Source organism: Drosophila simulans, chromosome 3L (assembly GCF_016746395.2).
Source record: "Drosophila simulans strain w501 chromosome 3L, Prin_Dsim_3.1, whole genome shotgun sequence".
NCBI classification, from domain to species: Eukaryota; Metazoa; Arthropoda; class Insecta; order Diptera; family Drosophilidae; genus Drosophila; species Drosophila simulans.
The window spans coordinates 11,540,253-11,567,481 of NC_052522.2; the positions used below are offsets into that span (position 1 = coordinate 11,540,253).

General features: G+C 44.0%; 5 protein-coding genes across 13 annotated transcripts in view; 1 reads left to right on the forward strand and 4 right to left on the reverse strand.

Annotated features, from left to right (window-relative positions):
- The window catches only part of LOC6737708, a 32,590-nt gene extending 28,654 nt beyond the window's left edge, over positions 1 to 3,936 (reverse strand). The window contains exon 1 of one of the 2 annotated variants that reach the window (XM_016169743.3): positions 3,574 to 3,936. The gene's annotated coding sequence lies outside the window, so the exon portion shown is untranslated. Of the gene's footprint in view, positions 1 to 3,319; positions 3,554 to 3,573 lie in introns of those variants that run through there. The other variant, XM_016169744.3, reaches the window with a different exon arrangement.
- A 996-nt stretch (positions 3,937 to 4,932) lies between these two features.
- On the reverse strand, positions 4,933 to 9,382 carry LOC6737710 (flocculation protein FLO11). 4 transcript variants are annotated; one of them, XM_039294166.2, is made up of 3 exons: positions 9,281 to 9,310; positions 8,627 to 9,223; positions 4,933 to 8,422 (listed from the first exon to the last, which is right to left on the reverse strand). In XM_039294166.2, exons 1-3 carry the CDS (start codon positions 9,288 to 9,290, stop codon positions 5,166 to 5,168), a joined length of 3,864 nt encoding a protein of 1,287 aa, XP_039150100.1. In that variant the 5' UTR covers positions 9,291 to 9,310; the 3' UTR covers positions 4,933 to 5,165. The 4 variants fall into 4 exon arrangements, with proteins under 4 accessions (XP_039150100.1, XP_044779058.1, XP_039150101.1 ...); XM_044923123.1 differs by having other exon boundaries at positions 4,933 to 6,574; positions 7,184 to 9,223; XM_039294167.2 differs by having other exon boundaries at positions 4,933 to 6,256; positions 6,485 to 9,223.
- A 1,783-nt stretch (positions 9,383 to 11,165) lies between these two features.
- LOC6737712 (mitochondrial import inner membrane translocase subunit Tim13) lies at positions 11,166 to 11,642 on the reverse strand. The gene has a single exon (XM_002084507.3). It carries the CDS (start codon positions 11,514 to 11,516, stop codon positions 11,235 to 11,237), a length of 282 nt encoding a protein of 93 aa, XP_002084543.1. The 5' UTR covers positions 11,517 to 11,642; the 3' UTR covers positions 11,166 to 11,234.
- Positions 11,643 to 11,747: 105 nt separating this feature from the next.
- On the reverse strand, positions 11,748 to 27,197 carry LOC6737713 (phosphatidylinositol 4-phosphate 3-kinase C2 domain-containing subunit beta). 4 transcript variants are annotated; one of them, XM_039294159.2, is made up of 16 exons: positions 27,090 to 27,197; positions 26,703 to 26,827; positions 24,342 to 25,408; positions 24,221 to 24,273; positions 21,556 to 22,269; positions 21,409 to 21,497; positions 20,714 to 21,347; positions 20,082 to 20,652; positions 19,378 to 20,017; positions 19,036 to 19,281; positions 18,538 to 18,974; positions 18,082 to 18,474; positions 17,824 to 18,024; positions 13,304 to 13,652; positions 13,092 to 13,241; positions 11,748 to 13,032 (listed from the first exon to the last, which is right to left on the reverse strand). In XM_039294159.2, exons 3-16 carry the CDS (start codon positions 25,373 to 25,375, stop codon positions 12,853 to 12,855), a joined length of 5,691 nt encoding a protein of 1,896 aa, XP_039150093.1. In that variant the 5' UTR covers positions 25,376 to 25,408; positions 26,703 to 26,827; positions 27,090 to 27,197; the 3' UTR covers positions 11,748 to 12,852. The 4 variants fall into 4 exon arrangements, with proteins under 4 accessions (XP_039150093.1, XP_016031488.1, XP_039150094.1 ...); XM_016169739.3 differs by having other exon boundaries at positions 13,304 to 13,395; positions 13,456 to 13,652; positions 26,703 to 27,196; XM_039294160.2 differs by having other exon boundaries at positions 26,703 to 26,782; positions 27,090 to 27,195.
- On the forward strand, positions 14,149 to 17,568 carry LOC6737714. Of its 2 annotated transcripts, none has more exons than XM_016171334.3 (4): positions 14,149 to 14,404; positions 14,461 to 14,654; positions 15,357 to 15,450; positions 15,580 to 17,568. In XM_016171334.3, the coding sequence occupies exons 1-4, from the start codon at positions 14,377 to 14,379 to the stop codon at positions 17,457 to 17,459; spliced, it is 2,196 nt and encodes a 731-aa protein (XP_016031490.1). In that variant the 5' UTR covers positions 14,149 to 14,376; the 3' UTR covers positions 17,460 to 17,568. The 2 variants fall into 2 exon arrangements, with proteins under 2 accessions (XP_016031490.1, XP_002084545.1); XM_002084509.4 differs by having other exon boundaries at positions 14,150 to 14,404; positions 14,464 to 14,654.
- Positions 27,198 to 27,229: the final 32 nt, after the last annotated feature.

The window sequence follows — 27,229 nt, forward strand, 5'->3', positions numbered from 1 at the left end:
CCGAAGTTGGCGTTCGCTGTCAGATCCATTATTATTTTTGGCCACACAACACAAATCATTGTTAATGGCGATTTGTCATTAACTTTTATTGAGATTGAATTCTTTTAGATAGTAGCCTTCGAAGTAGAGCCTCGAAGTAGCACCATTAGTATTGCAATTTGTAGATATAATTTTTTACTTATTCGTTCTATGAATCAACTTAATATTTAACCCATAGCACTCTTTGAACACTGTTTAAAATAAGTATTGCACGCTTCATTTTACTAAGTTCGTTACTAACTTCGTTCAGCGACTTTATAAATATTTGTGCACAATGCATGACATTAAATCCTGTTTGCTCCACACCTGAAACATTTTGGACAGTGCGGTAAAAGCACACAAAAAACGCTCACTTTGGCTTTCAGTAAATACGACGTAGGAAAACATTGGCAGTGGGGGCGGTAAGTGAGGTGGCAACCATGGTCGAAAGGGGCTGTTTCGAGGGGATACCCTTTGTTGTGTTGTCCTGGGGCTGAAATCGCGCGGGGAGCATTCGCCGACACCTCGGCAACACACACACATACACACACACACAATGCAAATGTATTAACTGCAGGACGTTATAAACAAAAGAAATTACGTTATGGCGGCGAAGTGTTTTATGTTGGCAACACTTCGCCAACACCCGCCATCAAATGCGAACGGATTTCGCATTTTTCTTCACCCGCATACACAAAGAGAAAAGACTACCAAGTATAAATTTCATTTGAAAAAGCTAAAAAAAACATAAAAAAGCACAAACTTTCTTAACAAGGTTAGTAAAAGGATAACACTTTGTTCTTTTGTGCTCATAGTTGTTATAATACAATTATTTAAATCCATAACATTGCCCTACTATATGCATTTTTCTTGGTGCATGCATGTTTGCCAGCCGCTTTTCACCCTCTGTCCGCCTGTCCGCTCGTCCCTGGCCTCCAGTGTCCGTCCGTGTCCGTCCGCATCCGCGTCCGTGTCCGTTAGTCTCCGTCCGCGTCTGACTCACGTCTGCAGGGGGCATGTCTATTTGTCTGCTGAAAACGGAACCGAGCTGCCAACAGCGACAGCAGCAACAACAACAACAACAACAGCAGCTCGAACAGAAACACGTCACTATGGGTAAGTGCAGTCGTGCTCCACGGCGTATGAGTAATTTCTGTGGCATGAAGCGGTCGTTTTTTTTTTCGGAGCGGCAAGGAGATGGCCGCATTGTTTTGGCCATCGCTTTCGCTTAGGTCTTTTGTGCGGAACATGCTTGCGTGTATTTTTGAAGTCATTTTCTGCTGCATTTAGTCCTTTTATGGGTTTTCCATGATGTGTCTACAGGATCATTTTACAATGGTTCCTTGCACTTAAATTCAACATCACATGAAATTTAAGCGGGCTTATACGGGTTTGCTACGCTACAATTTATAGATATTCCGGCTGAATTTTAATTAAAAAAAAGAGCCAGAAAACCAAATTATCCGTTCATCAATAAGTATACTTTAAAATGAAGATTTTAAACAATTTTAAAAGCTATTTTAGAAAACCTTTTTCCATTTTGAACGCCACAAATAGCTTTTATGGTGTATTAACAAAACCCTTCACTCTGCCACTCACGATGCCCATTTCCTTAAGCTGCGAAAGTGCCAAATCATGAGATTGCGCTGCCATGGCGATTGCGATGACAAACCGTGAATGTGGCGGACTGTGGGTAGGATGGAGTCTAGGACATGGCTTACAGGACGGGTGTTGACAAGAAACCCTAACGACTGACAGCTGAGACAATCCCAAGACGCAAAAAAGCAGCCACAATGATGACAAGAGCAATCGGAAGCCGAAGTACGAAAAAATCAAAGCCCTCGATTTGCCTTTTGGCCAAATCCCAGCGACAGATTAATGGTGGGCACCATCCCGAGGGCGAAATTCACGACCAAGACCAGACAAGAAACCGCAATCGCAATCAAATTTATTTATTTATTTTTATGTTTAGCCGTTGGCAGTTTTCTCATTTGTGCCCAGCGCAGCACATAAGCTGACAGCCCCATCAACTTGTTTTCTCCATCGGTGGGGCAATGGGGGTATTCAGGGGCTGGTTCCAAAGGGTCGAGGTCAGGCTAATGATTAATACGCCTGGCTGGTCCAGACACTTGGAGTGGCGTGTCCACCACAACAGCACAGTGGCGTTCTTCCGCTCTGCTGTTTAAATTAAACTATCCGGAATTTCCTTATCATCAAAGAAGTTTGTGGAAGGCAGCACGATAAAATATCTTTACTTTAAGATATTCCAAATTTGCATTTATAATCCACTTGCATTTATAATATAAAAAAACATATCTGCATTTAAACCAAATTAGGAACTAATAAAAATATCTACTTTTTTGCATATTTGCTATTCACTACCGTTCCATTTAGTGAATCCTGACTGTTTTTTGTATGGGCCCATCGAGTTGCGGCAGGGATTACGCTTTGCAGTGAGAACTACTGGGCTTTATGGAGTGCGGACAGAAATAAATCACCTGTCGAGGAGTCATGGCTAAGACCTGGTCGAACAAAAAATATAAATTAGAAAATCCAAAACGGAGGGGGGCTGTGGGGCAAGCAACAGAATAATCCTCCATTACCACACTTCCTGACCTGACCCTGGCATGTGCGAGTGTGTGTGTGTTTGTATGTTTGTGTGTTCGATGGCACTACTTTCACACATTCGCCTGCTGTTATAGTATGTACTCATGCACACGCACACACGTGCATATAAGCCAGGGATATGCGTGAAGGACCTTCGCCATCGACCACACCACAGCAACGGGTGAGCGAGCGAGACAACAGCATTAACAGAAGTCCTTGTGCGCTCACAGAGACAGCGAGAGAAAGAGACGGGGCAGGCTCTCGCAAAGAGAGCACAAGAATACTACTCGCTCGTAGTACTCGCAGTCGGGGGCGTAAAATGTGTAAAACTCAACTTGACGGCTCCGTTTTGCGGCTCTCTGATGAATGAGATTAACCGGCGAGCCAGAAACCACCCCCTTTTTGGGCCTCGCGACAAATGAGTGCAAATGACCTCAACACAGGACGGGGAATACGGCAGCAGCAACCCTCGATCCTGTTCTTATTCCCATTACCGTTACCGTTCCCGCTTTTCTGCTCCTTTTAAAGCGGTGCCCATCCGCAATACTCGTCCTTTTTTGGCATTTTTACGACACTGTAACTGAATTTATTATGCACTTGGCTTGCGTTGTTTATTGATAATTCCATAAAATTCTAGGCAGTCGCCTTTTGTTAAATCGCATGACATTTTCGCATACCATACAGAACTACTCACTCAATCAGTTAATCACTTCAAATGCACAATTGAACCATTCACTGCTTTTTGTGAGAAATATCCAGCGGGCAATTTAGCAAATCAGCTTTTTAGCATACAAATTGAATAATAAGTTTCATTTTCGATAGTATATTTTACACAATTGCGGGTGTTGCACAGCGCGACGAAAAGCTCCTCACTCAACGTTTCAACTGCGACTGTGACTCGTTTGTGTTTAATAGCGAATATTTTGGCGTCTCGCCTTAAACTTTTACCTTCGAGCACTCGCCGCCGAAAGCTAACAGCTAGAGTTAACAGCTGTCAGCAAGTGGACAGCCCCGCTGTTAGGCTTATCGATTGCCAAGCCGTGTGCGAGCGAGACGGCAATGCAGCTCCACTGAGACTCCAAAAAAAGGGTGGACAGCTTGAACTTTTGACTTGGCGACTGGAAATGTTTATTGTTCGCGTAATTATCACTGCGAATTTATCGCATTGAATGCGTCTTTGGAGTTCCTTTGTATTTGTTTATATTTTCAACGCACTGGCTAGGCACATCTTTTCCAAACGAATCATCGTGGTAACCGGAACGGAGCGAAGTTGACGGCGAACTGAAGCCGGCGCCTTTGGTGGTAGAAAAAACCTGCCACCTAAAATCAACCACCCCATGCGGCGCGCTCTCTTAGCACACATTGCGAAACTCCCCCTATTTTCTGTCACTCTCTCCCTTAGGCACAGTTCACTGTACTCAAATTTGGCGCCCTATCAGAGAGAAGTTGTTGTTTTAAGTGCCATATATTTATTTAATTTAATGAATACTACATACTTGCTACTAACATTTTAACATTCCTTTGATTTTCATTCACTCGCAATTAAAAAATATAAAATAGCCCCTTAAATACAATCATAACTTCACTAATAGTAATGGCATAGTTTTTACCCTAAGTGGATCATCTTACTCAGGATTCCACAATTCCAGCTCTGGCTAAAAAGCCACTGAAAAATGGGTGGGTGGTGTCGTGAGCTCTTATCAGATGGCGAGTGTAACATGAGACTGGTGCGTCTGCTGTCTGGACTTGCCTTGGAATCAAATCGATTTCGAGGCCGCACCACCCCCAATTCTACTATCGATGAGTTGGCGCGCAAAAGGAGCCGTGTCCTGTAATTTGTCGCCGCACGACAGTGACGCAAAGTGCCTGTCAGTCTGCCACGGCCACCCACAGAAGGCTCCTCCACCCTGATTCCTGGACAATTTAATTATACCCGAAGACGGAGCACAGACGGAGTCGGCTTTAAGGTAACCGGAGCTGGAATGCTCCCTACTTTCCGACGCAGTCGAGCCTAAGCGCCTACGTCAGAAACATCAGAAACATCAGAGACAGCAGAAGCACGCGTTTTATCTCGTAATTAAATTTAAATGGGATAACTTTGTGGCCGGGAGTCACTTCCGTAGCACAAAGAAATTAGCGACTGTCTGGCCTTAGCCACGCAAAAACACACCAGATAGCCAGCCTGAATTATAATGGGCAGACGGCTTACTTGATAATCGCACTTCATCGGGCTGTTTCTGATTTACCAAGTAATACCATACACTAAATTCTTTCCTTACAACTGAAAAACAAGAAAACACCCTCTTGCAAATTCTTTACATGTACTTTATTCGACAGATAAAGTAATTTATTGAACACTTCAACTGGCTAGATCGCATTAGAGTCTGCTTGTAACTTCTGTGTCAGTAACCACTCTAAAATAGTATAATGCAAGTAATTTTACCCATCAACCCATTGTATATATATACTTATATTCAAAACCCTTTCACCACATTTCTAAGCCTAGATTATGGATAATGCCTCTAATATGTAACGAATGCTTAGGTCACCTTAGCCAGGCGCTGGTCAATGCATTTCTGGCTGCGAAGGTCGAACCAATTTCCCGGACTGCAGTAATGCAAAACCGCTTTACCCTTCAAGCAAACATAATACTTGTTATGCTGCTTGACGTCTCCAAATCGTGTATCCTCTTTCACTTTGGTGCAGTCGGGGACTCCCTCCGCCAGCAATGCTCCGTGTGCATCAGCCTGAGATTCCTCCAAGGAGCACTGCACCAAGATTGGGTAGTTACAAAAGTTGGATTTTATGTCAAAGTGTAGACCCTGGGGACACTGGCGAGGTATTGCCCGTCCATTGGCACAAACATAAAACCTGCTGCATGACTTTGGATCTCTAACATAGGCGCCATTCCGCAAGGACTTACAGTCGGGAGGCGATTCGGTGTCCGAGGGCGTTTGCGTTACATTTTCTGGGGCCTCATCGAGTGGGCAATCCACTAGACTGGGAAAATTACAGACTTTCCTCTTAATGTCGAAGTGCAGATTTCTGGGACAGTGGCCAGCAATTGCTTTACCATTTAGACATACATAATATTTATTGCATGACTGTAAGTCCCGCAGAAAGACTCCATTCGGCATCTTGCTACAGTCAGTTCTTTCTTCTTGATGACCAGGGGTCGTTCCAGTTGGGGGTCTTAAAGTTGAGGTTCCAGATTTATTACCCTCGGTTGAATATTTTGCAGTCGGATGGGCGGTATACGAACTTGTGGTACTCTTTGTTGGTGGATTGGGCGTACATGGAGTCGTGCCTGCAGGCGGAGATTCCGATGAACTGTTTCCGGAATCTCCAGGATTTTCCGGGGCACTTGGCGAGGGCTTTGGGATTGCTGGATTATCGGTCGTATACGGAGCTCCACTAGTGGAAGTGATTTCGCTTTCAGACCCACTGTTTCCGGTGTCGTCATCATTTTTCGGGGTACTTGGCGAAGATTCTGGGCTTGAGGGATTATCGGTGGTACATGGAGCTCCACTTGTGGAGGAGTTTCCATTCTCAGATCCACTGTTTCCAGGGTTGCCATCATTTCCTGGGGTACTTGGCGAAGGCTCAGAGCTAGAGGGATTATCGGTGGTACATGGAGATCCACTAGTGGAAGTGATTCCGCTTTCAGACCCACTGTTTCCGGAGTCGTCATCATTTTTAGGGGTACTTGGTGAAGATTCTGGGCTTGAGGGATTATCGGTGGTACATGGAGCTCCACTTGTGGATGAGTTTCCATTCTCAGATCCACTGTTTCCGGGGTTGCCATCATCACCTGGGGTACTTGGCGAAGGCTCAGAGCTAGAGGGATTATCGGTGGTACATGGAGTTTCTCGCGTCGAACTGTTTGGTAAAGGCTCTGTTGGCGATGGCTCCTCTGTGACTTCTGTAGATGACTCGGTAGACAAAGGACCTTCAGTGCTAGAGCTACTTTCTTGGGTCGTACTATCTTGTGAAGATTCTGTAGAGGAAGATTCATTAGCAGGTTCTGTAGATGATTCAGTAGACAAAGGACCTTCAGTGCTAGAGCTACTTTCTTGAGTCGTACTATCTTGTGAAGATTCTGTAGAGGAAGACTCATTAGCTTCTGAAGATGATTCAGTAGACAAAGGACCTTCAGTGCTAGAGCTACTTTCTTGTGTCGTACTATCTTGTGAAGGTTCTGTAGAGGACGACTCATTAGAAGGTTCTGTAGATGATTCAGTAGACAAAGGACCTTCAGTGCTAGAGCTACTTTCTTGAGTCGTACTATCTTGTGAAGATTCTGTAGAGGAAGACTCATTAGAAGGTTCTGTAGATGATTCAGTAGTCAAAGGACCTTCAGTGCTTGAGCTACTTTCTTGTGTCGTACTATCTTGTGAAGATTCTGTAGAGGAAGACTCATTAGAAGGTTCTGTAGATGATTCAGTAGTCAAAGGACCTTCAGTGCTTGAGCTACTTTCTTGAGTCGTACTATCTAGTGAAGATTCTGTAGAGGAAGACTCATTAGTAGGTTCTGTAGATGATTCAGTAGACAAAGGACCTTCAGTGCTAGAGCTACTTTCTTGGGTCGTACTATCTTGTGAAGATTCTGTAGAGGAAGACTCATTAGAAGGTTCTGTAGATGATTCAGTAGACAAAGGACCTTCAGTGCTAGAGCTACTTTCTTGAGTCGTACTATCTTGTGAAGATTCTGTTGAGGAAGACTCATTAGAAGGTTCTGTAGATGATTCAGTAGTCAAAGGACCTTCAGTGCTTGAGCTACTTTCTTGTGTCGTACTATCTTGTGAAGATTCTGTAGAGGAAGACTCATTAGAAGGTTCTGTAGATGATTCAGTAGTCAAAGGACCTTCAGTGCTTGAGCTACTTTCTTGTGTCGTACTATCTTGTGAAGATTCTGTAGAGGACGACTCATTAGAAGGTTCTGTAGATGATTCAGTAGTCAAAGGACCTTCAGTGCTAGAGCTACTTTCTTGAGTCGTACTATCTTGTGAAGATTCTGTAGAGGAAGACTCATTAGAAGGTTCTGTAGATGATTCAGTAGACAAAGGACCTTCAGTGCTAGAGCTACTTTCTTGAGTCGTACTATCTTGTGAAGATTCTGTAGAGGAAGACTCATTAGAAGGTTCTGTAGATGATTCAGTAGACAAAGGACCTTCAGTGCTAGAGCTACTTTCTTGAGTCGTACTATCTTGTGAAGATTCTGTAGAGGAAGACTCATTAGAAGGTTCTGTAGATGATTCAGTAGTCAAAGGACCTTCAGTGCTTGAGCTACTTTCTTGTGTCGTACTATCTTGTGAAGATTCTGTAGAGGACGACTCATTAGAAGGTTCTGTAGATGATTCAGTAGTCAAAGGACCTTCAGTGCTAGAGCTACTTTCTTGAGTCGTACTATCTTGTGAAGATTCTGTAGAGGAAGACTCATTAGAAGGTTCTGTAGATGATTCAGTAGTCAAAGGACCTTCAGTGCTTGAGCTACTTTCTTGTGTCGTACTATCTTGTGAAGATTCTGTAGAGGAAGACTCATTAGAAGGTTCTGTAGATGATTCAGTAGTCAAAGGACCTTCCGTGCTTGAGCTAATTTCTTGGGTCGAACTATCTGGTTGAGATTCTGTTGAAGGAGATTCATCAGTCGCATCTGTAGATGATTCTGTGTAGAAAGAACTTTCAGTGCTTGAGCTACTATCCTGAGTCGAACTATTTGGTAAAGATTCTGAGGATGATGACTCATTTGTCGCTTCTGTAAATAATTCAAAAGAAACAGGGCTTTGTGAGCTTGAGCTACTTTCTTGGGTACTATCTGGAAAAGATTCTGTTGACGAAGAATTATCTGTCGCTCCTGTAGATGGTTCGGTGGACACAGGACTTTCCGAGCTTGACCAACTATCTTCCGTCGAACTTGAAATAATGGATGTTGATGATTCCGTAGGCACGATACTTTCAGAGCTCCATATTATATCATCTAAGGATGCTTCTGTGCTTGAGCGACTTTCTTGTGTGGAACTTTCTTGTATAGATGCAGTCGATGAAGCATCTTCCGGCACTCGTGTGGAGGATTCCTGCGTCGAACCATCTGTTGCACCTTCAGCTGGGGATGAATCCAAAGAGCTGAATATAATATCCTTCTTATCCTTCTCAGCAAGATTATCCTGCGACAAAGGTTCAACTCCAACGGCACTGTTAATAAATTGGAAATGGGCAATTGGGTTGGGTTTCAAGGGCGAAGGAGTTGCCTCATGAGAATTGCCCCACAGATTGGCGAAGAAATTGAAGTTTCCGAAAATGTTGAATATAACGGGTCTATCCACGCTGATATTTTGCTTGATGTTAACTTCCTTCTTATTATCATCTGATTTTTTGATAGATTGAGTTGCATTGTTCATAATCACACATCCCTGCGTTTGAGCATCGAACAAGTATCCATTCTTGCAAGTATTTTTTATAGGGCCAATGAAACCAAGGCAGAGGTAATACGATTGGGGATCTGCGGAGTCGACTGCTCTGGATCCAAACGATTGCCCCGCACAGAAGTCCTTTCCCAGGGCCTTGGGAAGGATCCAAAGAAAAGCCCATAGGACTTTCACTGCGAAATAATACTGATTAAATATCCGTGGGGCTTCTAAATTCAACAATAACGTACCGACTTGCATTTTAAAAGCACATTGAAGAAAATGCAACGGCGTAGAAGAATTTCTTCGTTTTTATACTTTTAAGTTCCGCCGAAAGAAACAAGAAAACAATCTCAAGTGGTATGTGTAAGTAAAATGTTAAGTACAAGTATTTTAAATAAATTAGACACTTACAAAAACAGAATGGTTCTCGGTTGCTACAGATGTTCCGTAATGGAGTCGCAAATACATACGTAGCTCTCAAAAAACCGTAAACACAATTCTTGTTTCCAAGAATATTTTTAGTTATATATGGATTTGATACATATACTTAAAACTAACAGTTGTTAAGTTCTTTATCAAATTCCTACCTATCATTTTAGAAAGCTTAGTATGGAAATTTCAAAGAACAACTTTTTCAAAGATCATCATTAGCGATTATATTGTCTTCTGAATGTTCTCCTAATCTGGACGCATAATGGGGCTGTCAGCAAGCCTTTATCTCGGCTCACCTTGCATGGCCGCCAATGTCGACCGTTGGAGGCCTGCGGACGACAGTGTAACGGCTGCCACAACCCCTGTGTGCCCCTTTTGGGGCGAAACCCCCGGCCTGCACCTACATAGATGGCAGCCCACACCTAGCGCCACCCAACGTCCCTCGGCGGGCCAAACATTTCCGATTAGTTGTACAGATAAGAGGGCCGTCTCAGCACTTATCGTACCCGTATTCTTGCAATGATTACTCAAAACCCCGGAGCACTTGCTGTTGCTGTTGTTGTTGCCATTTGGGAAGGGGCGGGACAGGTGGGCGTAGTAACTATTTTTAGAATGATAGAAAGCTCGGGGCGGCAAGCTCCGAACTCCGCACCATATAGCATATAGCAGTGTTTTGGCCCGCACTCTTATCGTAACTTGTGTGGCTTCGAATGTACCTAGTTGAGGAAAAGTCCCGTGTCGGATTTTGTTACCTCTGGTATTCGAGCCAATAAGTTCGGCCACGAATTCGCATTTTATCTTTTTTTGCATTTTTATTATTTTCGATTTTTTGGTTTTTTTTTAATAATTTCTAAATCACCTGCAGCGTATCATTTTTTTTGGCCAGTGCACGGGGTCACCTGCACCCACTAAATTTGCCATAATTTTCAATGTCCGTACGTTCACTAGCACTGATATCAGTGGATTTTCTGCTTCGTTCTTGGGGGAGGTTTACCACTTGGCCCACCAACAAAATTTAATGCAGTCAGGTTAATTTTGATTTAAGTGGCCTTAAATCGGTTTGCCTATCAGGAAGTTGTGCTTGTTGTTTCAGACCTGCGATCTCATGCTTATATGATTGAAGTAATGTGGGTTTTTTTCGTATGACATAATAATAATACAATCCGTAATAAACATTTCTTGAAAAGCATTTCTTCAAAACCATTTTACGAAAAGAAGAATGCCTGGCTTATTTATATTGGCCTTAAATAACCTTAACGTGCATATGTTATATATAATCCTGGTCAAATCGCCAATGTTCAATCAGCAATGTAAGAAAAAATCCCAATGGAATTGGCAAGAAAATCGAGATGAATTTGCATATTGTGGAAAATGCTGCAATGGATTAGAGTGGTCTCGAAACTACACATTTCAGTGCTTGGGCAACCGGCGTCTCCGGGCAAACTGCATTTGGGCCAGTGAGCCGAGCACTTGCTCATCCGTTAGCTAACGAGACCATTCCAAACACGATAACGATCAGGAAAAGAGCACATATCAAGCTGGAAACTATCGGCTTAGATCCATAGACAGCACCCCCAACCCCCGGCGGGGTCTTCACTTGCAATTGCATTCCCTATAATCAGCCAGCTATCTCCTCAGCTGCGATAAGCGTGCAGTTAAGGGCTGGACTGTCAGTCAGATTAAAAGCGACTCGGAATTGAGTTGAGATTGGATCACAAACAAAATAAATTCGATTTTAATTGCAAGATGAGTGCAACCTAGCTGCTAGTCCTAGCTGGTCATCTCCTCCACCGAGTCCATGCTCCTGTACTGTTCCCGCTGCAGACGATTGCCATAGGTGCGCGACACCAGATTCCAGGCGTCCATGAAGCGATCCATGCACTGCGAAATGCATCGCTGCTCGGTGGAGTCCAGTGATTTGCCCGGCTTCTGGATGCACTTCTTGAAGCACTTCTCCGTCATCTTCGAGAGCATCTCCTGGGCATTGGCCAATGCGATCTGTTGTTTCACCTGGTTCATCAGCTCACCCTTCTCCATGTTGGCAGCCGCCATTTCTCGGTGGCTTGCTCGTTAAACAATTTAAATTTAAAATATCCCAAAATTTGACCGAGCTAAGCCTGTTTAGGTCCAAACAGGGTAAACTCGGACAGAAGGTACACAGCTGACTGTTTATCATATATTACAAGCCTTTCAACAAAAATAATGCTTGTTAATGTAAATAGGAGAATCAACAGACTTAGGTAATTACAAACCCGCTTTAAAATCAAAACTGCATTGGTTGTATACATTTTTTATGCTCATATATTTGTGCTAAAAGTGATTACCGCCAGCTAACATTTTTACGATCCTCAACACTTACAGAAATTTGAATTTTTCCTAGCAATTATAATTTTATGAAAACATTAGATACCTCTTAGGTAGTTTTTAATCGGTATCAAAGTACTATTTCAAATGCTCAGGCAGATGTAGCTCTTGAATGTTTCTTTTTCTATAAAAATATAATTTGTTGTTTGCGGTGTGTGTGTGTGCTCTTATTATATATTTTACAATATTCGTTAAATTTGTTAAGACACTTTTAGTTCTTGTTCTCTCTGATAGTAATTCCCTATAACTTTGTAAATTTGTTATTATCAGTTAAGGATCGATTGAAGACCCAGTCAGGCGTTTGCTTTGGACGCCATCTCATTGAGACACTGAAAGCAATTTGGTGAATGTTAAGTGAGAAATAAACTACAATCAGAAAACATCTGTATCTGTGCGTTAATCTGCTTGCAATGCCTAATTTCTTTAGGATATTGTTGTTCTCTATTTACTTTAAGTAATTAGAAAAGTGCAAAAAAGTTAGTAATGATTATTCTTCGTGCAAGTTTTTATTTTAGATATTACAGACCAGCGAGCTGCTTGAAGGTTTTTAATAATCTCTTATAGAATTTTAGCCATAATACTGAACTTTTATATTTAACTACTTCAAAAGAACAATTGCCAGGTGACGACAACAGAACGATACAAACAAATTACTAATATATTTAATTTTCTGAATTCCCAAGGTGCACAATAAATTTGATTGATTTTAAAATTTATGTGACCAAATGCATGTGCAAAGATATAATTTATAGTTATAATTACATTTAGATGTCCAAAAGAATGTTGTTTGCGGTCGTTTTAAAATATTTACATCTGAGGCACACATTTTACGAAATAATACTACTACTGTTTTGTTATTTATAATATTGGTATATGGAATGTACAATCACTTTGAGTAAGTAAGTATTATTGCAATCGAATGAAGACAGGCACAAACATATATTAGTATTGCATTATCCTAGGCCTGATTGTCGGTAGGCAGAGTGTCCCAAGAGGTTCAAAAGAGCTCGTCCCTCGGATCTGGTCAGTTCCTGGACACCGAGCCCAGGCGATGCCAGTCGACGAACTCCTGTCGCAGGTCGTGCTTCGACAGATCCATTTCGAAGCCTCCAAGCAGCTCGTTCTCCTGCAGCGTGTCGTGCGACCAAACCGTAACCTGAAGGCGGCGCTCTTGAATAATATTCAGTGGCATTCGGTACTCCAACTAAAAAGATTTTATATACAAATTAAAAAGATAATCCAGGATAATCTGCCTCTGCTTACCGTTTCCATGAAACTGGGCACACAGGTCTTGCGCACCACTTTGGTCTTGCGTTTGGTCTCCTTTTTGGGATCCGGTTTTAGGTAGCACTTCACATATGTGTTGGGCTCCTGACCGCCCTGTAACATGGGCAGTCCTTTGGCGTGGTGTATCTGCAATACATACACGCTCGATTAATATTGATCAAATTGGGGTTTATCTACCATCTACCCACCATCACAGTAAGTACGCCGCGTTGATATTGCAGCGATAGTCGTATTTGGCCAATCTCGTGGGGATTATCCCGCGACGGTTGTTGCTTCACCTCTGCAAAATCCATATATAAATATTGCAATTCAATTTGGAAATTAGTGCATTGTAATTTACCCTTTATCTTCGGCATTCCCAGCTTGGCTTCCTGCTGATCGCGCAGCAGCGGGTGAAAGAATGTGTAAACGAGCTCGGAATGGGCTATTTCCTCGGACGCATCGAACAGCGATTTCAAAAATCGCTGTATAAGAGGTAGTCGTTTTTCTGCCACGGATTTGATGTTGGAACGGCCCACATGCACACCAGCCGGCAGACTTAAATAGATTGAAAACATTCAAATTAAAATTTAAGAAAACGAATTGTAATCATAAGCTAAGCTGTTCCTTACATTACAAATAATTAGAACTTGATACGCTGTAATCAAATAAAAATGGTAGTGTAAGCCCATAATTAAATGTTTACACTATCAGATTATTTCCAATTACAAGGCGACTTTTATCGCCGAAAATATGGGGCTGCAGCTGTTAATGGTCAAGTTATTATTACATTTCATGGTGTTTATATAGTCAGTGGTTTGTCAAGGTGCGTTGACAAATCATAGTACAAATTCGCGATTGCTTATCACTGCCGAGGCCCATGTCACTGAGGTAACACCGCTAATAGCTGATAAATCGACGAATGAAGCAGACTGATTTCACCAAATCGGAGAATGGTAGAATCGTACAATCAGAGAACCGGAGAACCGAAGAGCCCGAGAGCAGCAGATACCATATAGTGGGTGAATGAAGAGCGGGCCGAGTGAACGATATCGGGCCGAATCGCTCCGATAAGCGGCGACTACGCTGCCAAAAGCGGTAGCGCCAACGTCAGCGCTCAATCAGTCGACGAGCGAGCTGGTTAGCGGAGCCGAGAGCGGTCCGATTAGCGACGTGGTGAAGTTTCATTACACTTTTGGCCACAAAACAAAGGGCGACTGTGCCAACCAGCGACTTTATCCAGAATGCCGAGCCAACAGATTTGCTGGTGAGACACGCAGACATGGCCCAGCTGAAGAATGTGGGCCAAGGTAGGTGGCCAGCTCGAAAGATGCCCGCTCTTTTCACCAACCCCATCATTCCCCAGCAGGTCAACAGGCCGTTGTTGTTGGTCCACTGATCGCATCGGCCATGTTGCTCATGGGGCTGATATTCGCGCTGCTGGGAATCAAGTTCTTCGGCTTCCGGCGGCGGCTGACTTTCGAGCGATCGCAGGTGCAGCGGCAACAGCAGCAGCAACAGCAGCAAGTGCCGCCACGTTACGCAGCTTTCGAATCGCAGGTGCGTATGCAAATCAAAAGAACTTAACACCCGATGCACGCAGTTAATAAAGGTTAATGTGATACCGATACCACCACAACTGAAGCTATACCCATACCAATATTCATACATATGTATATCTGTATGTACCATACACAGCGATCCAGCGACGAGTGGTTCTGATAAGGCAGGGCAAATACAAACACAAACATTCGCAGGTGTTGCGTTTATATGATTTTAGAGAGTGTGTAAGTTGGGGATTGAAGATAGCGATGGGGGCGTGAGGAATGCAAATCGCAAGCTTTCACTTATTTGGATCTCAGGTAGAATGGGTGTTCTTCATTCAAATTCTTAAGTGCTTATAGTGAGGAGGAAGTCGATTGAATAAAACCAATAAATTATGTACAAAGAGCAAAATTGTTAAATGTATCTAAAGAAACAGGGTTAGGACGCCACTAGAATCGAAGTTCAATAATTAAAGATTCATCTATGAGAATATATACCTAAAAAGAAAGGCTCCAAAATCCTCTCTTATCACATGAACGTGTTTTAATAGTCGTCTGAGCTGGCGTGTCTGTGGTCATGTGTAAACCACTTAGAACGTCCACCGGTGACGCATGCAAGTGAACAGCCCAAACAGCTGAATCCACAGCTGATTTGCTCGATGCTAATATAATTCCGAGTATCGTAATAGCCTAAAGTACAATTTGTGCAACTCCCCAGGTTAACGGCACCGATACCGCTGTCCATGGAGTGTTCCGACGTCGCAATCTCGAGGAATTCGAAAGCCCATGGCCATCGGCATCAGCAACGACAGGTGAAGATAGCAAATGGAAACCATTCAATTGAAACTACAGTCGAAATACTTTGACTAGAGATAGATATTGAATGGTTCGGCGACCTTTCACTTTGGAAACTATTTTTTAAACAAAATCCCACCCTGCAGGAAACAACTTCATCAGTGGCAGTGTTCCAAATCTGCAACTATATGGTGCCAGCCCAAGACAGCCCAAATCCACGGAAGAATCACCAGTTTCCTATCGGGAGAAGTCGGAGGTACAACGACACCAACGACTGGAGGTGCACAGTGAGCACTATGAATTCTATACCGCTCCACCTACCCGCAAGCCACCTTCTCCGCCAGTACAATCAGAAACTGAAACTGCCTCGGTAGTTTCCCTACCTAAGATAACAGAATCCTTGCCTGCTCCACCTCCTAGGACCATGAGAGGAGCTGCTGCATCCAAGCCTTCGGCAGCTGCAGCTTCTGTCGACACAGCTCCCGAGCCTCCTAGCGAACTGGGAATGCCCAACTTCGATCACTTTGCTGAAAAGTACGAGTTGTTTAGTGTAAAACCAACGACTGCGGCCACTAGACCAACTCAGTTGCGAAGCAAGAACAGCGGCCGCTACGTGAAGTTCGAGCCAGTGGATGATGTGCCGGAAATTCTCACTCCTGAGGATCCCGTTCCGGAGTTACTGACTCCAGATGACGGTTTGGGAGGAGCGATGTCAGTTACCGCTGTGGTACATAGGGGAGCCATACCCAAGGAAGAAACGGAGTCGAAAGATGAACCGCAAGCACTCGATCCCTTCCGGCGACCGAGCAATACAGACTCAGCTTTTGTCGTGGAAATCATAGCAGGAAGTCCCGAAGCGGAAGCGACTCCTAGTATACAGTCCACCTTTCAAAATGACCTATTTGAAAACCTTGAATTACCACAAGGTGAGCACGATAGTGATTTCGTGCGAATACGTTCGTCATTCGTAATGAACGAAGCCGACATTCTGGATTTGGATCAGCTGCAGCTGCCGGCGGCCAGTAGTCCACCAGGATTTGGCAAGAGCATCGACGAGGACTGGGAGAACTTTGCCAACCTAGACGGCATGGTGGAAGTTCCAGAGCCCAATTGGTCCCTGCATCCGAATAGCTTAGAGCAAGTGCCCACTGTAGAGGCGACGCTTAGTGAGGCTGCCGTCAGACTGGACAATGTGGAACAGGTTGAGGGTCTGTTCCATCAACTTGAGCTTATAGAGCCGAGAATGGATATCTTCGAGCCTGAACCGCCAGCTCCCATTATAGATCCACCGCCCTATGATCCTGGTCTGCCCTACCTACCAGATTACGAATCCCTAATGCGACTGGATATTGCCAAGAGCGGTCAGAAATTGCCCGACTACACCGAGGTAATGGAACAAAGGTCAAAGACATCCAATTATGTAAACAGCATTGAGGATCTATACGCGGATCTGGATGTTAATGAGGTGGAGATAAACGGTTCTCAAGTCAACCAGACCAATGAAATCCACAATTTTGAAGCCTTGTGCCAGGAAATGGCTGTAGGGGTGCCATCAGAGCGTCAAGCTCCTCAGCCTGCGCCCAGATCCACCAAATCAGCCAGATCCCTCAATGTTCGTGGTAGTACTTCTCCCCTTGCGTGCTATCAACCTGAAGAGCTACCCAGCTCCAGTTCCAGTGATACCGATGGGGAGGAGGGAGCACGATCAGCTCCAGAACCTGCCAAACGTGATCCGAAATCGCTCAAAGTCCGCTTTGATGTGGATAATCTGCAGTACTACCAGTCCGCCGAGGTGGTAACGTCAGGTGATGAGTCTGAAGAGGATGAGCCGATGCAACAGCCAACTCCCATGCAGCGTTCGATCATTTTTGAACCGAGGAATACTGGAGTGCCCACCCTATTCGGATCCCAGGTCTCCCAGGAAGACAGTGATGACGACGATGGCTTTGGACGAGCTATCAGCCAACATCGCTCCATGACTGCGACGCTTAGGACAAACGCTGTTAGAAACCATTCCGATGCCTAGTCCGAAAACAGGAAACTGCCGCAAGTCTTGACTTCCTTAGTAAATACAGTATTCTATATGTTAAATTTAGCCAAATGGCTATGACCTATTTATGTACATACATATCACTACAAAATTGCCATATCATGTTGACTACATAAAATAATAAAGTAATAGCAGGAAATCCATTAAAGATAAAAATGGGTTCAAACTCTCCAATGGGAAGTGAATCAATAGCGAATCACATTTTTGTCATTATTTAATGTCTAGATAATGCGCCTGATAGACACAAGAAGTCAGCACGTTATCACTCTTTTTAGTTTTGAAAGCGAATCAAACGGATAACACTACTTGTAGTCTAAAAAATAAACAAACTAACACTTACCTGTGCAGTTTAACCAGCGGGAAGTGCATGCATAGCTTCTGATGGAATTCGGTGAATTCCCGATATGACCGGAACAAATGTGTCGGATCGGGCTGTCCATGTCGCGTCACTTCCAGAATATACATATAGAACTTTTCCATGCTGTAGTGCTTCTGGAAACACACCACCTTTACAATCTTCAAGCGACCATCCTGCTGCATTCTGCAATCGGAGATATTTGTAGATAAAAGTGATCAACTCAAGGATATTAAAACTTACGTATATTTTCGAGGCACGAATGAAAGCAGCTCTCCTGATCCCTCGTCTGGGGTGAAACGCATCTGGGCCAGATTGTGTAGAAAGAAATTGAATTGCGTGAACCAGCTTTTCAGCGAGGATTGAATCATCTTGGCAAACGTGGCCGCCGCCTCGGGATTCGATTGAGATGGCAATAGCGCGCGACGTACGTATTGCACAGCATTGGAGTTAACTCCCGGCATGCCTGCTGTAGCCATGTGGGCCAGGGTGTGCAATAGCAGATCAGCATTTTTCCGCACGATATTGAAGGCTCGACAACATAGATCCACGAAATAGTGAAAGTCTGTGGAGGGCTTATCGCCGCCATTTATGACATAAGCCATGTCGGAAGTCAGGACAAATGGGGTGCGATCTCTGTGTGAGAAGAAATAATATGTATAAGGCTTTAAGAATTAAAAATACAATCAATTTCAATACCTCTTGAAGTTTCCAAACATCTGGGCATCGCCAAGAAACTTGCCAAAGTCAATGTGAAACAAGTGACCCGAAGTCTTTAACATGATGTTGTCATTGTGGCGATCACAGATGCCCAGCACATACGTGGCCACACTGTATCCAGCACAGGATAGCGTAAAATTTCGCACCGCACTCTGGTACTCGAGCGGACTGGGATTCTGCTTGCCTAGCCACTCGGCAATGGGGCGATCCTTGAAGGACCCCGTCAGACCGCACTCTACTTGAATTTTTCTCAACGTTTCCGCCTCGCTAACCAGCTCAATCATACCGCTCTTGTATCCCGTTGGCACACAATTAAAGGTTACCATCTTCAGGTCCAATCGTTCGGCCAACCACATTTTGTTCATAATCCTAATTAGCTGTATAGTTAACTGATCCTGCTGCAAGTCATCTCCGCACTATGAAAGGTTACAGTTATATAGACCAGTTTATACATATCATTTGTAGATGAATATTTACTTTAAAGATAGCCGGTAAGGATTCGGCATCAGGTCCCACAAAGTTGATCTTCAGCGGCAGCGTGTTGGAGTTAAAGTAGCTACAGTTACGCACACTCACTCCAGATACCTCAAGTTCTGGTCCAAGCGGTAAGCAGGTGGGCTGCTCCAGTAAGTCTTGGTGCACCTCGTCCATGCCTGCGGCTAGGCTTTTCTGACGCATCGACTCCTTAGCCTCTTTAACCGACTCCGCAATAGTTGTCAGTTTCTGTGAAAGCAAAACATATAATTAATAATCACGAATTAAACAAAGAGCGCAGACTGGTCTCCGTTTTTTCTTTGATATTTTAGGAAATTAAGTTACCTGACACATTCGATGCTGGTACATAAATCGCTGAAGCATCTTCTCGCCGCAAATCGCCATTAAAGCACGCAGCATCATTTTGTTCCGTCGGTAGTAACGGACTTGGGTAACCTGGGACTCGTCATACTCCTGATCCACCATCGCTGCTCCAATGGAGTTGTGAGGATCGTCAGGCAGACTGTGCACAAGCAGCCAATACATATGATGGGCAAAGCGCGGTGACTCCAGGCACTTGGACAGCAAGAATCGAGCCATTGCCGAGCCTTCGTATGTGTCATGTTTCAAACTTTGCACTAATTGAGGCAGAAAGTCGACGAGCTGGTCGTTGGGCATCTTGGAGATCCACTCCACGGCTTTCTCGCGAACCTTAGCATCCGGATATCGTGGCAGAAGTAGCTCCAAAGACTGCAACGGCGAGAGCGGTGCCCAGGAGTGTAGCAGCGCATGCAAATCGATCAAATTGGCGTAATCCCAACTGTGGGCGGCATGAAGAACCTTTGGCAGGGCATTGGGATAGTTTTGCAGGTAGAGCCGTTTTTCCCAGAATACTTCCCGTCGTTCTGTGGCTCCTGTGTAGCCCAGCTCTGCGGTGTCCAGCAGCTCCTCTTGAAGATTGGCATCCAGAGAAGCAAAATCATAGCTGGCGAGTAATGAAAGATTTCATCAGAACTATTTTTAACCATTTATGTATATGCTGTACTAACTGTGGTGCAGGTTTTGGCACCTCCTGGTGCTCGGGAAACTCAATGCGTCCTCCATACGGAGGTACCTCAATGCTCAAAACAGGGCAAAAGTCGGGTTGCGGATGACAGCCTCGCGCCGGAGCTGGTCCAAGCATTTTATCCGTCATTGGTGGCCATAAAGACAGTAAGTAGGGGCCGCAGATCATCACTCGCTTAAAGTCAAACAGTTGGATCGAACACCAACCCAGTTCAGTGGTCACCTGACGCCTCTCTCCATTCTGTTCGGAGTTGGGTTCGCCTTCACTAGCCGCCTGTTTTCCATACAAGACGAACGTAAGGCGAGCCTCCCTGGGCAGAGTGCAGATAGGATGCTGATCGAAAGTCAGCCAGGCACTGAAGTTAAGACGTGGAAACAGGCCTCCACTTGTATCGTTGGAGCAGGTCAGCACATTCGGCTTCGACAGCAGGCGCGTTCCATAAACGATTTGTACGCACAGGGAGTAATCGTCGAACTTCCAATTCGGCAGCGGTCTGTGTAGGCAGCTAATGCATACCACAATTGGCTTGGACACACAGGAAATGGGTATGGGTGCTGTAAAAGTACGCATAAGTTAAATAAACAAAGGAAATTAGTTTCCCATCAGAACTCTTACTTGTTGAGTAATCGGGCGTCTTCACAGAGAATGCCACCCGGAAAACATTCGCGTACAACTCAACCAGCTCTTGCACTGCGTCTCGCAGCTCGTTGCACTTGACCTTGATCTGCTCCAGCATGGAGCGCGGGCGGAGTACAACTTGAGCGTAATCACCGTAGTCACTCACAATCTCTGGGTTACTAGCGCCCGTCGAGTACTTCTTTTGCTCCACCTCGCAAATGCGCTTCAGATCGGCAACGCATCGTGCAATTTCCATTGTGTCGATTGAACCGAGCAGTGCGCATATGGCCTTCACTGCTTGAACAACTCCAGAGCAGCTCACGACACTCCGTCCGGGTACTCCGTCGGCCGCCGATTCTAGCTTATCAATCTCCATTTCGAGCGTTTCGATGAGTATCATCATGTTGTCGTAGGTCACAATCGGCACCACCTCGTTGGGAAGAAGATGTTCCGGCAGCAAATCCGCATCGTGCTCATCATCCCGCTCTGTTCGTGCAATAGCCTGCATGTTTGCCGCCGTACTAAGGCACAGGCCCAAATGTACATCCTTCTCCAATTGGAAACTATTGTGGACGCACTCCAGCTGACTCAGTCTCGAGGTGGGTGCCAGCCACTCCAGAAGACCAATGGGCTGTGGATAAAGAATTATTTCAATTTTAAGTTTGCAAAAACCTTCGATCTAATGTACCCACCTTGACGGCATAATCTGTGACGGTACCCTTGACTTGTCCCTCCAGCGAGGCCAAAGCTTGTGCCACCACCTGTGCCACAACCGAGTCAACTTTTGGATAAAATTCAAACATTAAAGAGGCATCCAAACATTTTAGTATCATACTTACTATCGCAAGTGAAAGTTACTGGCATTCCATACCCCTTCACCTGTTCCTTGCCTATGGACGCAGCCAGGACGTTTGATTGCAGTGTGTTTAGAGCCGGATGCACAATTACCTTGATGCTGGTGTCCATCATATAGTGATAATTAAACTCGGCGGCCACAACATGTCCCACATTGGTGGGCGCATCGTCGTGTGGATAGCGCGCCCTCACCTCCTTTACCATGTGGTAAAATTCCAAAAGTTCGGGATCATCAGTGCGCTGGTCGCTGATCAATTCGTACAGGCGTGTACAAGTTTTCCGCCGGTCCAGCACCACATTGGCCGGAATGCTGGAGGTGTAGCTGTCCGTCAAAACAGAAGACTGAGGAGGCTTGGAGACCGGCATGGGTGCCTGGCTTGATTCATAGCACTGCTGGTTCCTGGGCGGCAACGGCGGAGGAGGCGAGATACTTCCAGATCCGTTCTCCGCAAGCTTCAGACTCTCCTCTGGCGGCGCAACACCATATTGCGATGAAGATGTAGATGGCTTGCTCAGGAAATCTTGGCGCCAACCGATCAGACCGACATTCGGACTCACGGTGGCCACAGTTTTGTCCCACCTGTTGACTGCCTCATACATTGGATCGGAATATTGGGTTCCTGCATCTCCGCTGTACAGAAAGTCAAAGGGATCGTATTCCGCATAGTAGGAAGTGCTGTCGGAGGCGGTGTCGTTGCCTGCAAGTAGTGAGTGCATGATCAGTTCCGGGTTAAATCCAGTTCCCAACGAGAATATCGCCAGTAGTTATGCAAATATGCTCGAGAGCCGAGGCCTACTACTGCGAGAATCCGGGCACATCACATCGTGTGGCCAAAAATAAATGAGACGGCCCCTAAAGTCGCAGCGGTGCGATGTGGATCGGTTGGACTAGCACCACTGGCAATGCGAGAACGCTTCGCAAATCTACGCTAACAAATCCGAGGCGAGTGCCATCGCTAAAAGCTAATTGTGATTGCTGTCATTCGTCGCCCACGCTGACCCAGTACAGTGGAACCAATATCATTCGATATTTGTTTAAAAATAAGCTCGTATATATCAAAAATACAAAAAGAGTAAGTTTAAAAAACCACAAGAAGTAGTTTTTGCGTATGTTAGTTAATGGCTTGCTATATTTAAATTAATATCAAATCTTTAAAAAGAAGAACGTACGTGCTAACAATGTATAATCAGTGTACCTAAGTGTGTATTTTTAAATCGCTTTGTTTATATTCATTCTAAATCTGTCCCCTCTGGTGCCCATAAATCTGTTTCATTTGCCACAAAAGGGAAAGCTATTTGCTAAACACGTCGTAATTTTAAAAGCGTTTGTTTAATACATCTGTTTAAAATGCATTGCTACTTTGGGGGGAACTTTGAAAGCCAGCAAAAAAAAGGGTAAGCGTACAAGTAATTTGACAAAAGTGCAACGACTTGAATGCAAATCATAGTAAAGAGTTAGTTTCCAATCTCCCCAGAATGTAATAAATAAATACATACATATGCTCGAAAAGCTCAAAATCTAATGTCAATTATTAGTTAGAGAAGCGTGAATGTGCGTTATTTAATCTTGTAATGGGAAATAGAAGCAAGCGAATAATAAAACAACAACAGACTGCAATTTGTTTATGAAATTATTTATTTGTTCTCTCACAATGGTACACGATAGAATTAAACATATGTATGTATTTATTTTTTGTATATAAGTGTATTAATGGATATATGTAGCAGCAAATCACAATGTGTTCATTTCGTAATACATGGTTGTAAAAAAGAAGTGACTAAATCTTCTCATTTAAATGACAGTCGTTAAATTCTTTTAAATTTTGAAGTTTTCAGTCGCGGGAATATACATAAAAACCAATTCCAAACATTGCGAACTAGTTTTAAACGACATTTTGGACATCGATATATATGCTGACTTCAAAATTGTTCCGTCAACAGTGGAAGGCACGAATTTCGATATGAGGGCACATATATGTATATATATTACTTTAGTATTTTCGTGTAATTAGGTGGTTCTAAGTAAGTGCTGTTATAGACACTAATCTGTCTTTGCCTCCGAAACGAACCAATCTGAACCGAAACCCTTTAGATGGTGTAGTTGTTGTGGGTGTAAAGTAGTTGCTTTTTTGCATTTTTGGTAGTAGTAGTACTGATAGTAGTAGAGGACAATTAAAATGGATTACTTTTTCGACACTGCAATATAGAGAAACGGAAACATTCAGTTTAATTCTTAACTAAAAGCGAGCGACAACTTGCTACGGGCAATACTAAAAATTATCTCGTACATCTAGCCAAACTAATAGTTGCAAAACAAATAATGGGATAAATATAAAATAAATAAAACCTATTAGTAAATACCATACAAATACAAAATCGTGTGTTTGGTCCTATTCAAGTCTTTGGTAGAATGTTTTGTTTCAGTTCTTTTCAATTTATTATTCCTCTATCCTAGAACTGCAGTTGAAAAATCAACTAATTTTATTATGCCAATCATTTTTATTTGCAGCTCAAATGAATGCTCTGGCCAAGAATCGCAACACACGAGTTTTCGACTGTATTTCAAGTTTAGTTTACGGTGCGAAAAATGTGGGGGGATTTCACGAGGACCGGGAGCTACACGTTAATTACAACATTGAGGCTGCTTACCAGTATTGTCGTTTAGCAGGGGATCGAATGCCTCCAGCACACTCACACGGGAGCTGCAAAGCAGGATGTACGAATGTTAAAAACACAAACCAATAAGTTGCCAACGCTAGTGGATACATACTAGTCCTCGTGGTTGAGGTCGATCAAATCGTTGCCCCTGCGTGGGCCAGAGGAATGACCATTGTTTCCGGTGTGGCTACTGGAGCTAACACTACCAGTCGAGGGCACTTGGCGACGCGCCTGGAATGCTACTCCATTGGCCTCAGCGGAGGAGGAATTGGAATGGTTGGACGGTTGGCTGTGATGATGACTTGTTGTCGGTGCTGTTTGTTGAGGAGCTGGTTGCGATTGGGGTCGCCTCAAATCCATGTGCGTGTAAGCACCTCCAAAGCCATATCCCTGTGCCGGATACTGCGGCGGCATAAAAGCAGCCGATCCGGGAACTATGGGTGCCGTGTATGGTGTAACCACAGCTCCGGGATAGTACATATAGGCGTTTGGCTGCGGCACTGGAACCACGGCCATTTGAGCGGGCATGCTGTACAGCCGCTGGAGCTCCTCGTTGTTTAGTGGCCTCTGTTGCTGTACAGCCGGTTGGTAAGGCACCAACTGCAGGTCACCGTAGGCCGGTCCACCCACAACTCCACCTGCCGCCATGCCGTAGGGTGTCGGCTGAGCAGCTGTTGGACGTTGCTGGTGAGGTGGAAACCCGTATTGAGGAGGAATTGAAGCCGACGCAACTGGACCCATTGGCACCAGGGCTGACTGCGGATTGGTCGGCTGCATCCGCTGCAGATCCTCAATAAGTTTGCCAAAGGGACTGCTACTCTCTGGCTGCTTGCTGGTGGGACTTGCGAAGCAGATCAGATCGTTATCCGTGCCCTGGGCCGGCGGTGTGCGCGATCGTTCCACATTTTCCGTACTGATGGCCACCTGATGCACCTCCGAGTGCCGTCGTGGTTGATGTAGGCTCTGACTACGATGCGCCGGCTGGTAATCTCGGCTAGCAAGGGTTGAGCTCTGCTGATACCCGGAGCCGTACTTCTTGTTTCGCCTGTAGTCATCGAGGGCATGCTGCTCCAGACTCAGGGCGGTCGCCTTGGCCAGGTCATCCTGGAATTGTTTGTCGTAGTCGATATGAGCTTGATTTGACATTATCCCCTCGTCTGAAGCGTCCGGTCCGTTGAGCTGCGAAAGAGAACCAGAACAAAATGTGAGCGCTTTCCAAATTTTGTTAAAATTATTTTCGTATTTTCTTTTCCAATGCCTATTTGTTGTTCCCGTGGTGAACAAAGGTGTTTGCTTTTCGGATTGCTTATCTCTGCGATAACGAACAGGCGGTGATAAAAGTGATTATGCAGTGTAAATGGCAATGGTACTATATGAGTACCTGGACGAAGAACAGGTGAGATACCATTCGATGGGGGGAAGACCACTTGCGACAGAGTGGGGGTGCCTATCACTGGTTTTTTTTAAAAGTTGCAAAGGAATATTCGCGATCGATAATGAGCCGGCGGGCAGTGATGATTCAGAAATTAGCGGAAAACAGATTGATCGCTTTAACAGTTTTGTAAGCTTTTAAGTGGTTGAAAGGATATGATAACTACATTTAAAACGCAATTACTAGGATTTTAGATAGCCAAGGCAGGAATAAGAATTAACTTCATATTTAAGAAGATATCAACTTCTACTAGAAAAGTTCGAACATCATTATGTAAGCATGATATTAAGTATGATAAGCAGAGTTTCGACATTCAGTACAAACCTCGGCAAAACTATGTATCTGATTGTTTGTACATACAAATGTGGTAAATACTTGTGTACTTTGCACATAGAAACCATATCCAAGCGCTCCAAATTTGCGATTGCGATACAGCAGAGTGGCGCAAAAAGGCGCAATTGAGTGCGCGATTGTAAATAAATAAATAAAAACAAACAATAGCGGCGGCATCAATTTGCGTGAATGAATGCTGCGAGTACTGATTTCCCAGATTTTACACAAATATACATATATATGCGATATAAACGTACATATATATGTCAGCAAGAAAGCGTTTTGATTTTTTTTCCCATTGAAGCCATTCTCGTATGCAGATAGGAAACAGCTGTTCAATATAAACACACCCACAAAAGCACTAGTGTGTGTGTGAGTCCGTGTCGCGAACGGGGACGGAATGGAAGATAAGAAAATGCGAACCGGCTAGGAATAGGAGGCGAGGAAGAGAGAGCAAGAGAGAGGGTTCCTTGCGGCAAAGGTTAAGGTAAATCAATAGATTGCAAAAAAATATATAATAATAACAGTGTTATTCATAAACAATAAATGAAACCAATTGAATGCCAATTTATTCCGGAGAACGTAAGAATGAAATTTAAAAACAACGAATATCGGTGGAAGGGAGAAAGCAAATGATAATGGAGATAGTCATTAATATGCAGACTTGACTTCTGCTTTGTGATTCTCATTCGCATATTGCCAACTTACTTGCTTTTTGAGGTGTCACCTCCGCTGCTTTTTATACCCGTTACTAGTTTCTTTTTGGTTCAGGTATTCCCTTGATTGGGCTACGAACATAGACCATCCGGTAATTAGTTTTTCACTTTTGTCCCCTTGGTTGTTGTTATATTTGACGAATAACAATTATTTGAACTTAACCAAAGGTTTTTTTGTTTTTAGGAGAGTTGTCTTATCCTCCTACACACCTATACACCTACACACATACATGCGAAACGAACATACACGCACACATAAACACGAACAGAAAACAGTGACAAAAAACGGAATAGACGCAACGCCAAAATACTGAACAAAACGTTATTTTCTTAGATGTTCTTGCACCATCACATATTATGTACAAATCCGTTAATTTACAATAAAAAACAATTATTTTGTGCGCAAGAACTTCATACACGAACGGCACGAAATAACACAAAACGGAATGCAACAAGCAGTAGCGATGGTACACGAATCGATATTTTTGGAACTATCGATGAAAGATATATCGAACTGAT